Below are 15,051 nucleotides of genomic sequence, written 5' to 3'. Positions count from 1 at the left end.
AGACACGTGGAGAGAGCTTGGAGTTTTGTAGCAATGAAATTTTAATTAATGTGGGTGGGCTGAGAACACAAACGACTGTTTATCAGAGACAATTTATTTTCCAGTGCTAAGTCAACATATAATAGCAAACTTACAACAATTATTTAACTTTTTTTTTTTTCTCCTTTTTTTTTTTTTTTTTTTTTTTTTTTTTTTTTAAGAGCTATGAAGCAGGGACAGAGGCAGAGCGAGCTCCTTCAGGCAGGGCTGGGATCTGAGCTCGCACAAATAGCTCCCCGGTGGACTCGTCCCAGGTTCCTGCCCTTCCCCGTCCCTTCGCTCGCCTCCGAGGGGGAAAACCCGGAGCTAAAAGCCCTCCGGCGATGAGCCACATCTACGGCAGCCACCTCTCCCCCATGGGCAGCCCCTCCATGGTGTATCTCCCGGCCGCCCTGGGCTTTGCCCCCAGCGGGGCGATCTCCAGGCAGGATCCTCCGCAGAAACCCCCTTACAGCTACATCGCCCTTATCGCCATGGCTATCAAAGAAGCTCCGGAGCAGAAGGTGACCCTCAGCGGCATCTACCAGTTCATCATGGACCGTTTCCCCTTCTATCACGACAACAAGCAGGGCTGGCAGAACAGCATCCGACACAACCTCTCCCTCAACGACTGCTTCGTCAAGGTACCCCGGGAGAAGGGGCGACCCGGCAAGGGCAGCTACTGGACCCTGGACCCCCGGTGCTTGGACATGTTCGAGAATGGCAACTACCGCCGGAGGAAGAGGAAGCCCAAAGCCCCGGGGCCACCGGAGGCGAAGGGCAGCGCGGATGGCGAGTACCCAGGGCCGGCGACTCGCCCCGACGAGCCCAAACGGCCCAAAAGCAGCTCGACGGCCGACTCGGGCGAGGAGGGGGTCCCCAAAGCGGGTCGGGGGGAAGCGGCTCTCCCCGGGGGTCCGCCCCGTTGCGGCGGAGCCCCGGCCCCCTCCGCTCCCCGCCCGCCCGCCGCCGCCCCGTCGCACAAGAGCGCTCCGAGGGGCCGCAGCTTCAGCATCGAGAGCATCCTCGCCCGGGGGCTGAGGCAGTCGCCACCCGGGGTGACCCCCAAGACGACCCGGGAGAGCCCCGTGGGTTGCCTCGGCGAGTCCCTGGTCGCCAGCGGTGGCTTCGGCCCGGCCCTCAACGCCTCCCTCCTGCTCGACTCCCAGGGGCACGGGAGGCTTTACCACATCGGCATCCCTTTCCTCTCCTGCTTCCCTCTCCCTTTCTCCGAGGCCGTATTTAATTTGCAGTAGTTGCTCCATCACAATCCACCCCCCCCCCCCCCCCCCCGCCCCCCGCCCCTCCCTGGTGTCACCGCTCCGGGGGTGCGATGAGAGGGAGAGACCGGACTCAGACCTCACCGAGTGGGTAAAGACCAAACAAAAATTATATATATATATATAAAAATAAAAGCGGTGTTAAAGGTGACTCAGGATTTCAGGACGTTTTCAAGGCACGTCTTGCTGCGGAGCTCTCTTTAGCGATTGCCTCCCACCTTCCCCCTGCCAGATGGACTTTTAAAGGTAAAACCAGTTTTCTTTTCCCGTGGGCGGTGGAGGTAGATACAGAGGAAGGCAGCGGGGGGGGGTGGGGGTGGGGGGTGAGGGGTCCCACGCTGGTCTCCAAACCCTTGTCGGTGTGCCCTTTGCATCCCTCAGGTTGCTCAGACCTGGTTTCTGCCATGCCCTTCGGGTCTCTGGTTTTCTTCCTTTATTTTTTATTATTATTTTTTTTTCTTTTTGAAAATCAACCCCACCCCTTCCCTCCCTGGGGGAGGAGGCTGGGTTTTGTTTTTCCATTAATACCCACGGGTGCCTGTGCATCATAACACCCTATATTGCCCTACCAGCCCAGTCCTCTGAGTGGGTAAAAAGGCCGGGAACCAGAGCTGAAATAAGGGCAGACCAAACAATCCAGGCTCATTCTGCACAATCCTGTTCGCTTCGACCCAGCACTGTGTGTAACTCACGGCGTTAACACAAGCTGGTTTCCTGCCGAACACTTGAGCTCCTCAACTATTGCGATGGTGGTTCTGCCTCACTGATGGGACCAGGGAGAGGGGGACGGAGGAGCAAACACGTTGTGAATGTGGAGATGCGTCCAGATTCCACGGTTTGCTGGGATCAGTTGGTTCTGACTGAAAAAGACTGAAGTAGGGTTGTGGAGGCTGGTCTTGGCGTTTTGAAGTAGCTGTGTTAACAACCCGGATAACTACCAGGAAAAAAAAAAAAAGACATCAGTTGTGTTTCTAAAAGTTTCTTTTTTCTTAAAGAAGGAAGAATCCAGACACATTACAAGCAATCAGGATTTTTTTTTTCTTTTCTTTTTTTTTTTTTTTTCCATAAATAGAGGCTTTCTGTATATTAGTGGATAAATGCCCTTTTGGAAAAAAATGTCTATATTCTCAATTTTCATTATGAAACCAAACCTATATCCAATAAAAGTATTTTGTTCAGGACTCTGGCTGACGTGTTGTAAACCACCGCTTAGCTCGTGTGGCTGGAGGGCTGGTGAGTGAGGCCTGTTGCTGGATGCAGCAGCCAGCTCTGGTGCAAGTATCCTGGCCATGACACGAGGCACTCCGCTGCCAGGAGGAGGGAAAAGGTGGGAGAAGCTGAAATTAGGGGCCTGGGAAATTACCCATTCCTTGAGACTGAAATAATATTTCCCAAAACGATCCTGTTTCTCCTTCCCTTCCTCCCCTCCATCCCACCCTGTCAATTCGCACTTGGAATATTGATGATCTGGGTTTCTCAGGTGAGTTGTGATTCAGCTTTTGCAGAGGATGGCCGGCATCAAACTGCCTTGGCATTTGGACCAGGAGCTCAGGGGGGGCTCACTTCAACACAGGGCAAAGAGGATTCAGGTGGGGAAGCACAGAAAATCTCCAAAAGATGGGATGCTGAGTTTCCCACAAGAAGGATGCTCATAGGCGGTTCCTTGGATAGGCAGAGCTCCAGCTGCTCCCTGGATAGGTAGAACTACAGCTGCTCATTGTGAAAAAAGAACATAAAAAAGGACAGGGGGCTTTTTATATACGCTTGCAAGATAGAGCTTGTTTAAATGAAATCCCTTATATGCTTCCTATTTCTGACAATTCTTGTTTGAATATCTATTGAGCCCATTCTTTCAAGCTATGGCACTAATTTAAAAAAAAAATACACTCATAAAAGTGAAGATGTCACTGCCCAGTCGAAGCCACATGTGTCCCCATAACTCATAAAGCCACCTGTGTCCCCACCATAACTTACAAAGCTGGGCAAATGCTGAGAGGGTTAATGCTCTCTGGGTGAAATCCCGTGTCCCTGTAGTGCCACTCCTGTGTGTGATCAGGGACAGATATTCCAGCCAGTTAAACCAGCAGCCGCCTTGTGAGGAGGTTTCTGTTCAAGGCTCGGGGCTGACATCATCAGTCTTCTCGGAGTCCGTGTGGTAACATCACTCACGGGAAGCTGCAGGGGTAGGGAAACGATCCAGCTTGGTTCTTGCCCGGCAGAGACCTCGGATCAGCTCCCCATCCCCAGCTGCTTGCAAGTGCTGGGACTTGGGCACGTGTGTGAAATGGGAGGTCAGTGCTGCCTCCAAGGATTTGGGAAGGTGGGTCTCCATCCAGCCCTAGAGCTCGTTCCCGCAGGTGGGGATCCTGCATCCCTGGTCTCCCCGCAGCCTGGCCCGTAGAAGTGTTTTACCCCCAGAAAGTGATTACTTAGGCAGTCAGTCACGAGGTAGTTTATTCCTAGAAAAACTTTTTTTTGCTTCTTTCAAACCCCTTCCCTGAAGGCGCTGTGGATGTTCCTGTCAGGCACGGGTAGAGCTGTGCGGGGCAGGGACCGGTGCTGAGCAGCTTCACCATCGCCGGGTGTCTGCGTGCGTGCAGGAGGTGCTGGCAAGGGCGAGCGCTTGCTTCTGCGTGCATGGGGCGTGAGGACAGGCCCACACAAATTAAAATCCACTAAATCCCCCCTCCCCATCAGTTTTAACCTGTGTCTTCAGGCCCCTCTGCTTCCCTTTCTCCTAACTTGGCATCCCAGCTGTGATGCCCCAGTTTTGACCCCTCTCAGCTCCTGTTCCAGCTCCCAAAGCACCTTTTTGGACCTGCAAACAGGGCTTTTACTCCTTTCCTGCTCACACAGGTGTACCCCCTCCACCTGAGGGCCCTTTCTGTACAAGGGCAGCTCCTGGTGGCGGGTCTTGGTCAAAAAAAAATCATCTGAAGGAGTAAATCTCGCATTAGGACTGCAGTTTGAGATGTACACGATGTACATTTTTATCACACTCTCCTTTTTGAGATTCGACTTTTTCTGTGCAATAGGAATTTATTTTTTTTGGTGAAGCTTTGCTCATGGTAACGTTTGATTTTATTTCTGTTTTGTTGTAGTGGAGTGGGACCAAGTACAGCTGCAGTATTTAAAAGCTGCACTGGGCTTGATTTTGGTTTCACTTCAGAGAGTAAAATGAATAAACTTAACAGGCTCTGCACAAAAGTGACTCGAACTCAGAACCGAGTCAAGAGTCATGAGTGGCAGTTTGGAATTAATTGGGATCAAGCCATTGATGTAACTTGCAGGGGATGAATATGGAGAAAAAGGGTCTTATTGCCAACACGCAGAATGACTAAGTGCACACGGCTTTCGCACGTCATCTGTTTATATATAGAGAAGAAGTAGTGGTACAATAAAAACAACAGCACTTCAGTGCAGAGAAATAAGTGCACACATCAACACACTGGTACCTGCCATGGGGATGTAACTGAGCATCCTTTAATCCTCTACAAATCATGTGCATTTGGGTGCTGTGCGGTACGGAACGGGCAACGTGTCACACCAGTATAAAGGACCTGACAAGCTGCAAATAATGGATGTCGATGGTTTCACACCTGTTCCACAACCCAAAAAAGCAGCTGCCAAACACCAAACTGCCACCCAGTATTTAACTCATCCTTGGAATCTTCCCCCGCCTGGCTTTCCCAGCCTCTCGGGGTTGGCTATAAACACAAGTCTGAAATACTGAGAAGAAATGTAGAAAATAGCCTACGACGCAGTATAAACAGCATACTTCTTGTGTGGGCGATATATATGCCTTTCTGTTCCACTGGAGAGGAATGACCTCTTCCAACCGAGCAAGGTTTCACGTCTCTGAGGTCTGCAGCCAATTTTAACTTGTAGGAGCAGTGAGGAGCACACAGTAGAAGAGGCTCACAGTGGAGTCGTTTGGTTCACGGAGCGGCTTCGCTCCAAACACAGGTTTCCTATGAGGGGAATTGAAAGTTTGGCATATTAAAATAATTCAGGAATTTAATGTCTTATAAATGGGGCTTCCAGTCTTTAAATAGGCTCAGTGTGTGTTCTCTTAAAGTTGGTCCCATAGCATATATAAAAAATAATCAAATATTTACCCGTGAGCAGAAGCCACTTTCAGGACCCATCACTCAAAGCGCGTGCCTGTCCACGTCTGATTTCAAGGTGACAAAACTCTAAGGGACCTTGTAACCTCTTCTGCTTTCCCCCCTCACCCTTTTAACGGTTAATTCTCTTTCCGTCCTTTGCCAAGGAAGACACGTAATGGAGAGAGCATCCCTTTTCACACCGAAACCCGCTGGCCTCCTGCTAATTGCTCCTAAGCCTGATGTGAAGATCAGCCTGTTCCTGAAATGAGACAGGGAGAAGGATCTGCTTCATTACTTGATTCATAGCCCTGCACACCCAGAAAACAGATCTCCTGGGAGACAGTAATTGGGATATTAAACAGATCACATATTTGATTTTAAGTGAAAGAGCAAGGAGACAAGATCACAGAATTAGAGACGTTACAGATGGAAAAGGTCTATGAGGTTATGCAATCCATCAGTCTGGACATTGCATAATTGCTCCCCACAGTATATTTTTAGTGCTTTATCCAGACAAATCATTAAGTGCTTTAAAATGGGCCAGATTCCTCAAACGCAATGCGTGCTAAGTCACAGCTGATTTCACCGAGGCTCGTAGCTTGCAGTGTCTAACAAGACACCACAAGAAAGTTTCGTGTGGTCAAGGAGAAGAGAATGGACTCTTCCAGAAATAAATCTGGGTCTGATTCGGTATTCCTCACAGGAATCTTTCCTAAATCAGCTGATTTAGATCTCCTAAATCTCATTTTCAGATTTTACTGAGTAATACATTATTACTTATTCAGATGTTCACTTAGTCCAAAGTAAAACATTGTTAATGTTCATGCGAACGCAATTTGTTTTAAGCCAGCTTCAAAGCCGGTTCAGTAAAGCGTAAAGAATGTTTATTTAAAATGCAGTTGCTAAATTTAGCATGAGCTTGGTTAGCCTAAATCTTAGCGACATTTTTAGAGAGCACATTGCGAATCAGGAATGCATGGAGAAATAAATAAACTTTCCCACATTTTTGGAAATCGAGTAAGAATTTGCAAGTTATTTCTTGCACGGGCAATTTCTGTGGATTGGAAAGCGTTACGAATAATGCAAATTTCCCGCTGAACAGACAGTTGAAAACACAATGTTGGTAATTTTCACTGCAGTTTCATTTCAAACAATGCTCCCTCAAGGAGGAAACAATAGCTGTCAGCTATTGGTACAGAAATTACGCAGAGCATCGACATGTTTCAATATTTACTCAAGCTCTTTGCAAAGCACCCAAAAGCGCAACGGAGCTGCGGTTGGCTACGAGCCACATTCAAACCCCTGCAAAGGAAACCTTAAGTTTGAATTAGGTCCTGTGCCTCTTCCTCGTAATTCCAACGCTGGATTTTTACACTCACCTCTCGCGCATTGGTTGCCGATGTCCTCCGGCTGGATCCTCAGCTGGGTTAAATGCCAGCCTGCCTGTGGGCTGGGCACTTAGACAGAAGGCAGATGATCTTAAGCTTTTCCTTTCTCCCTGCATCACCTTCCTGAGTTTATGCAAGTAAAAGAGGCACATCTAGGCCATCTTTACGTTAAGTGACATTGCTGCAGAGAAAGAAGCACAGATGAGCCGACTTGAGATAGTAAACTGTTAAAATCTCCTTAATAGAGCCTGGAAATTATGCTCAGCTCTCATCATCTCCCTCCATCCTTTCCATCCTTTGGTTGGTGGGAGTATAATACCCGTTTCTTCTCCTAAGGCAGGAGGATTACAGCTGTGCTGCTCACAGGGCTACAAGGCAACAGGGATGTGGCCAAGTGTTCCCCAGTGTCACCAAAGATACCCATGGACTTTGGTGGGATTTGGATCAGCTCCTCACCAAGAAGACAGGTGAAATGAGGGGGCATGGAAGAAAAAACGAGGGGGTCTTTTTTTTTTTTTGTTCTCCAAAGACAGGGCTCTGCCACTTCTGCAAGCATTTTGGGTTCTTCAAGCATTTTGGCTTCTTCAAGCATTTTGGCATCTTCAAGCATCTCCACGGTTTTAGGCATCTTCAAACATCTACATCCTGATCTGAAGCGCCGAGCCCAACCTGTAGACCCATTCTCCCCAGCCGCCTCGGAGCTCCTCCGGCTCTCCAGGTGAAGGTTTGCAAATACACTGGCCCAACACACTAATTCCTGAATCTGCAGTGAGATGGACTCCTTAATTCTTCACTACCTCTCTTCAATTGCTTACTAAGTCGCTGTTTTCATTAGAAAAGCAATATGTAATAATAGTTGTTAAAATAATTGTATTTCTGTTTTTACATCTGTAAAGATTAAGTTAAACAGTATGAAGCCCATTAAACTATTTCATGTCATGCTGCCATAAATTTCCTCCATTCCCATTGCTACTATTATTCCAGAGTAAACTCTGAGATCAAGCTGCTGCCACGGAGAGTTATTTATAGGAGCTCATTCATCAATAAAAACTTCAAAAGAAATCTGTTACTCTTCTATTGGGAAGCCAAAGAAAACTAACATAAAGACAACCCTGTTAAGAAACAAAGCTAAGGAGACCACAAGACATTTAGTTAAGGAAAATCCTGATTTCTAACAAATACCATGCAAGAAGGGGAGGAGGGAAAAAAAAAAAAAGAGATTGTTGGCAACATGAGTCCTTTTCAGTTATTTCATTCTCATTGGATGGTTAAAATAAACTGTTAAACAGTTGTATTTGTGTTGGCTCAGCCCCCTCATTAGACTTCGTGTGATGGATTTGTGATCTCGCAGTGCGTAAGGAGCTCTTCGTCTCTCGCGAAAGCTGGCGTTGTCTTTCCACTTCTCTCAGCTGCTCGTACACCCATCCGTCAGCGCAGCAGGAACCGAATGGGCGAGATGCTGAGTAGGCAACTGTTAGCATCCACCTCCCTAAAGGCAGATATATAGAAGAGCAAAAGGATATATTTCATCACCCTTATTCTCTCTTATTTCTTATTGTGCCTTCCTCTGTACACTTGAGCTGTGCAGCATTGGCTTTGATGGTCACGATAGTTGGTCCTGCAGAAACTTCAATATATGAGGGGTTTAGTGCTGTGTTTTTCTGTGCCAGCACCGGTCCTCATGGATCAGATCAGGTCTCTCTTCTAGCAGGGCTGTTCGGAGCCACATCGGATCTCAAGACATTTCATTTATAGCATAGCAATTCACCATCGCTTGAAAAACTATCTCTTTTTTGTCCCTGTCTCAGGAAGAGCTCCACGGGAGTGAGATCTTCCTGGAGGTCTTTGCAGGAGCAGGGACGCGGTGAGCAGCCATGTGATGGTGACAGCATCCTCGAACAGTGGTTTTCCTGAGCTCAGCAGACTCACCTGTTTCCACCTCAAGGATCTGAGTCCTGAAGGCAATGTGGACCTCAAGCTCCTGGTATGCATTGCGTAAAAATACGGTAATCAGATCCTCAAACATCAAAGTGCAGAGGTGAGGATACTATTTCCCAGCGATTTCTTTACGTGTCTACCATTGCTTATGCAAACCTGGGCAGGGCACTTTGCATGGGGTTCATCTCAATCAAGGCTAGTCATCTAACAACTCAAAACCTGGTCTAAGCCATCTGACAAGTCAATGCCTGGTCTAAGCCGGCCATCAAAATTGTCTCCAGAATCTGCCAGGACGCAAAGCAACTTTAGAGGGTTGAACTTCCAATCCCCTGAGGCACAAGCTTCAGGGTAGGTGAAATTATCCTTTGATTATATACAGAGGAGCCGGATAAGGCCTGTGCTTTAGAGAATTAGGGGAGGTGAAATCCCCCTGCAGCAGATTGCATCTTCCAGACTAGCTGTCTGGTTGGTTGGCAAATGCAATTTTTGCCTTAACAGCATCCTCTCTAAACTCACCCAAAAGGCTCCTTTTCCTTACAAGCTGTTCTTGGTTGGATTGTGCTGCAGCAGAGGTAAGACAGCACTGTTTTTTTTTTTTTCTGCTGGGGATTTAGAGCAGGGACTCCCAAATCAACCACTAGTGATGCGACTTAAAAGTAGCCCGGTAGCTGCTTCCCCAAACAGAGGTACTAGATAAAGAAATTTGCAAAGACTGATCAAATTGTGGGCCAAATGAATCTCTTTCCCTATGAGATCTGAAAGCACTACCCTCCCTTTCACCCACCTTTGCTTTGCTACACGTTATGGCTCATGCACCCAGTTTTGCACTGATGTAATTACAGTCATTCAAAAAAGCCTGAGAGCCAGGTCAGTCACGTTGACTCATTTATGCCAACGAGAAAAGTATTTGGAACTGGTCTATGGACCCAATAATGACTAATAAACATGAAATGTCTCTGTATACAGACCAGATTGATTCCAATTTAGCTATACCTAGTGTTAGCAAATAAATATATTTGCTTTGTTATGAAAAGGGCAAAGAGAAGCCCTTAATTGTTGTGTTTGGTTTCAGATTAGATGCTACATAAATTCTAAGTAACAATTACAGCAGTTGTCACCCACTTCTTATAGAGTATTTTTCATTGATTTCTCCTCAAGTGCTTCGCAGGGGAGGTCAGTAGAAAGCCCCATTGTAAACATGGGGAAATCTCCTGATTATTTGTTTTGGATAGCTATAGAGGAAATTGCATATGCTTTCATGGAAAAAAATCCTCTATTATTATCCTCTGTCCTAAAAGCAGGGGGAAAAAAAGCCTGGTGACTCTGATCGTACTCTAAATTATCCTAAAGTAAATTCCTGGCAAACCAAATTAAGCCAGATGACTCTGGATTTAATGAGAGTAAATAGTAACAGACCAAGTTAAAGCTTAAAACAGGGCACCTAGCTGCTCTGCGCGCCTTTGCAGTGGGATGGGTCTCTCGAAACTTTTATCTGACCAGTTTTATTTTCTAAGCTTATTTCAGAGATATTTTACTTGTGTCTTGAGTGTCAGTATGAAACAGCAGGTCAGCTGTCAGCAAAACCAAGCGGAAAAAAACCCTGTAGCTGTAGTTTATATAAAATTAAGAAAATAATTGTGTTTAGAGTGTGAAGTGCAATCATGTAGCAAGGCATGCAAAACCACCTTTGTCTGATAAGGCTTGTGGCTGAACAGAGACAGCTCAAGACCAGACTGAGGTGTGATTCAGCCCTTTGAAGTCTCAGGAACTAATTCTTTTCATATCCATGTGTGATTTCTGTTGCTGGGGAAAAAAAAAAAAAACAACAAACTGAAGCCCCTGACAGAGGGAAAAACATGCATTTTAATCAGAGATGTCTCCTAGAGAACTCAGAGACCAGATATTTGCAGGGTGTGTGCAAACTGCAGAATCCCAGCTTTGGTGCAGACCAAACTATCCAGTTAAATGCATCGACTGGAAAGGACGGGGAGCTGGTCTTGAAGGTGTTTTCCTCCCACTCCAGATGCGGGGCTGGGTTGCTGGCCGTAGGAGCTACTGCTGGTCTGATGTCCTTGGGGCCACGGGCCAAGAGGAGCAAGAGGGCGTGTTTGGAGGGGAACTCTCTTTCTCCCTGTCTCAGGGCTCAGGCAAGCTTCGCTGAGTGCTTAATTTGCAATAGGTAGGTTCTGCCTGGGCAGGCGCCTGACAGGGCTTTGCTGGATTGGCCGCTCAACCTTGCTCTATCAAACGCTTTTGACAAGTCTTGAATCAAGACAGGACTAGTCATCCTCCACCCTGGCGGCTCAGCAAATGTTGACCTGTTGGCCTTTCCTTGAATTTCCGAAGGTGTAGGCACGGTGTGAGAAAAGTTCCTGGAGAAACTGGAAGGTGGGAGGCTGGACAAGTGGTCACTTCCCACTTGCAAACTGTTCCTGCCACAGAGGGTCCAAGCCTCTTGGAACGTCAGGCTGATGGGAACGGTGCACGTGTTGTCCAAGATGTGACTTCTGGTTCCCTTTGATCCTGCTTTGCTTCCATCCCAGAGTGGCCGATTCAACCTCCACCTTTTAATACACAATATAAACAGGTGGACAATGCGCATGAGCTGCCCAACCCTGCCCCACTCCAGAAAGAAAAAAGTAAATTATTTTCTCTCTTCTCAGGTGGCTTTAAGCGAATCAGTTCTGCACCAAAACTCGCTCATCTATCTAACCATAATGAGGAATAAGTGAATCCATGGCCCTTTCCAGTCACTCATTAAGATTTATTTGTGCTAGGACGTTAGCATCAAGTCTCCAAATGAAGTACGCTGCCTTGGCTCTTCTACTTGTGTGTATTCTTGCTGCTTACTTTAAAAGTGATCATCTTTTCTTCCATTAATAAAATAAATCAATAGGAGAAAAATGTCTCTCAAATATCTAAGAAATGGAGTTTCTCCTTGAGAGTGTTAAGCTACAGAGGAAACATAAAGAATCAACTTTGACAGACGTGACAAATACTGAAAGGGAGCTGAAGCTAAAAGGCAACTCCTTGAAGACTTTGGATCATTAAGAAAGTACACGAATGGGTTGAAATTCTTGAAAGAAAACCTATTCCAGACTTACTTGGTTGGATCAGTGCCAGGGCTGTGCTTTTGCCTCTTAAACTCTATCACAGTAACGATGTCTAAGGGAAAATCTATCTCCTCTTATTTCCTAAGGCTGGGAAGGATCTGTAAGCCAATGAACTGGGAGTTCCTGCGTATTCGTTTGTGTGTGTGCGCAGTGTTTAGAGCAGCATCTGTGAACCCATAAATCCTGGCTCGCTTGGCCCCAGCGAGGGTAAGACCAGCAGCTCTGTTTTGGCCCAAAGGGCGACCACTGGAGAGCTGTGCAGACCTTTCCCAGGCTCAGCTTCTCACTGGAGTTGAAAAGTGCTCAGATGCAAAACTAAGGTCGTGGTCTGCACAGAGTCCTGTGCAAACCTCTGCAGCGCTCTGTGTGTGACACAGAGATGTGAAGGGGGTGTTGTATATAGCGAGAATTGTATCTTCAGATGATACCCCCAGCTCTTAAGGGAGCGGCTTGCCCTGGCGTTGAAGGTGAAGTCACCCCACCTTGTGTCAAGGGCAGCTACGCCCTAGTCCCATCCTTAGCTAACGAGAGAACCCCTTGGGTCCTGGAAGAGGTTCATCTCTCCTGGGTGGCCTGAGAAGAGCCTGGCTGCTCTCCACCAGCTCTCTCTGGCTTAGACATGGTGGCAGACGTAGGAGTGGAGCCCCGCGTGGATGTCCAATCCAGGGGGTGACCTTATGGACCACGGAAACTTCACATGTGAAATATTCGAGACCGCCCGCCTTCCCGTGTCTCTGCACAGCTCTCACACAAAGCGTCCCGTGTCCTGGGCTGCACCCAACGCCCCAACAACAATTAGGTGACTCAGCTCCCCCAGCGCGGAGGTACAACCGAGCGGACCACACTCGGCTCTGCAAGGAGAGGGCGAGGGGAGGTTATTCGGGGAAGCCAGTTTGAGGGTGGTTTGGTGTGGGCACTCTGTGGAGAGGTCCATGGGTGTCTCAGCAGAGGGAGGGAGGCGGAAGGCGGCGGAGCGGAGCTTTCCCATGGTGGTTGCAGCAATTGCAAGTCATCTCACAAGATCGGGCTGCGCCTGTCCTGGCATTCACGCTTTAAAGCTCATTTCCAGCTAGTTTACTAGAAATAGCCTGTACGATGTGAAATATCCCAGGCTGGCGAGCGAACGCCTTGTGCTAGCTGCAATCTGCAAGCTCTGAATTTCACAGCTGCGGTGAGACAGTATTTAAAATCTCAGAGACAGAAATGGCCCTCTGTAAAGCAGAAATTATAAGTTTTGGCCCCGTCTCTAACCTTTGGAGGGTTGCCTGGCTTCTGACAGTCTGTGATGATGTCTCTGTGGAGGAAATCCTACGCTGAAGAAAAGCATGTTGCTCTCTCCCAAAGTTATATTCTTTCTTCCATTCGGCCACCATAAAGGACACTTTGTCATCTTGACAGATCCTAAATATTCCCTCCTAATTTTACGGGAGGCAGATATGGGGACAAAAATTAAGGATTATTCAGGAGTCTTATTTATGTCTGAGGATATAAGGGATTTGAATGGAAATAGCAATTACACTGAAGAAAAAATTCACACTACGGGTCACTGCAATCCCAACTTTTCCCCTTATGAACTCAAACCGAGGAGGTTTTCTCCCCCTTTGTGATTTAGGCTTTGCTAAACTTCTCTGAAAATAGTTCATATATCATAGAAAAGAATTTCCATGGGGAACATAAATACATCCGTGGAAAGAAGGGAAAATTTTTCCTTGTCCCTGGGAATGGATGAGAAAGAAAGACAGTTGACGCCAAACATTAATGATGAGTAGAGGAATCCATCCAAAGAAACGATCTATTGAGAATACTAAAACTATCCTAAAGTCACAGACATATAAAAATCTAGTACGGAACAACGACTTTTCCACTAATACAGGCTTAGAGTCAAGAAAATATTTAGGCACATGCTTAAGTCAGTCCCTGTTCAGAGCAGCCCTTAAGTGAATTGTTGAAGCTAACTTCAGCTTTATTGTTACATTTTTCAGCTCTGTGGATACCAGCTGGCATTAAACATGCCTACAGTTAAGCACATGCTTAAGAACTGGCTGGAGGGGAGCTGTTTTCTTCTGGTGGGACCACATAACACAGTTTTCAATTTCTTTGCTTCAGGAGCTCATAGTTGAGGGGACAGTGCTGAGGACACTCAGAGCTCACAGATTTTAATCGGTAGAGAAGGAAGTCAGAGCAAGCTAAAGGGAATGCAAACCACATCATTTAAATATTGGGTGATTGATTCGTACACTGATAGGTATGCATAGTTCTCTTGCATCTATGGGTATATAGAATCATAGAACTGTTTAGGTTGTAAAAAACCTGTAAGATCACTGAGTCCAACCATTAACCCAGCGCTGCCAAGCCCACCACTAACCCATGTCCCTAAGCACCACGTCTACACATCTTTTAAACGTCTCCAGGGATGGTGACTCAAGCACTTCCCTGGGCAGCGTGTTCCAATGCTTAACAAACCTTTCGGTGAAGGCATTTTCCCTAATATCCAACCCAAACCTCCCCTGTCACTTGTTACTTGGGATAAGAGACCGAGACCCACAACGGACATAATATGGACACGTACGTACCTGCACACGTGCTGTGCTTCACGCTGGCATCCAGAGGGTGACAGCCAAGGGCAGTGATAGAGGGACATTAATAGCTGGTCTTTTCTGTTAAACACCTGAGTGAAACTCTGCCCTAGACTTGTGATCCCTTCGCAGGCAGGAGCGACTGGAGCCTCCCAAGCAACGGAGTGGGGCAGGGAAACCTTCCTGCCTTTCTTTGCTGGATGGGAAAGCAGAGACACAGTTGTATCAGCCACGCATGGGCATGTTCAGGCAGACCCGAGCCCTCGTCCTGCTGCCTGCACGTAGCCACAGCTGGCGTGGTTGGTGCCACGTACGCTCTGCACCGTGCCCTACCGGTGGGCAGCTGCTGGGTTGTCCTGCCATCAACGCAATGTCGTTACTACACACGCTTAATCCCTCCCCTTTGCAGCCCACTTCCCAAGGTCTTGCACTGATGTTTCCCACCTCAGAAAGCCACGATGAGCTCCTGAGCACCTTCTGCCAAGTTTCACACGTGTTCTGACACACTTGTGTGCCTTCGCCTCCGTCCTTGTGACGGGGAGGAAGAGGGCAGCTAGCGCAGGTGGTGTTCACACATGACAACTTCAGATGCTAGCACTTCACCGCCTAATATGGCATGAGATCGTGTT

At 47.4% G+C, this 15,051-nt stretch overlaps 1 protein-coding gene across 1 annotated transcript; it reads left to right on the top strand.

Annotated features, from left to right (window-relative positions):
- Positions 1-362: 362 nt before the first annotated feature.
- Positions 363-1,274, top strand: FOXL1 (forkhead box L1). The gene has a single exon (XM_009957459.2). The coding sequence runs from the start codon at positions 363-365 to the stop codon at positions 1,272-1,274; it is 912 nt and encodes a 303-aa protein (XP_009955761.2).
- Positions 1,275-15,051: the final 13,777 nt, after the last annotated feature.

The sequence above is a fragment of the Leptosomus discolor genome, chromosome 8 (assembly GCF_034619465.1).
Source record: "Leptosomus discolor isolate bLepDis1 chromosome 8, bLepDis1.hap2, whole genome shotgun sequence".
NCBI classification, from domain to species: Eukaryota; Metazoa; Chordata; class Aves; order Leptosomiformes; family Leptosomidae; genus Leptosomus; species Leptosomus discolor.
This window is presented reverse-complemented; position numbering and strand designations above follow the sequence as displayed.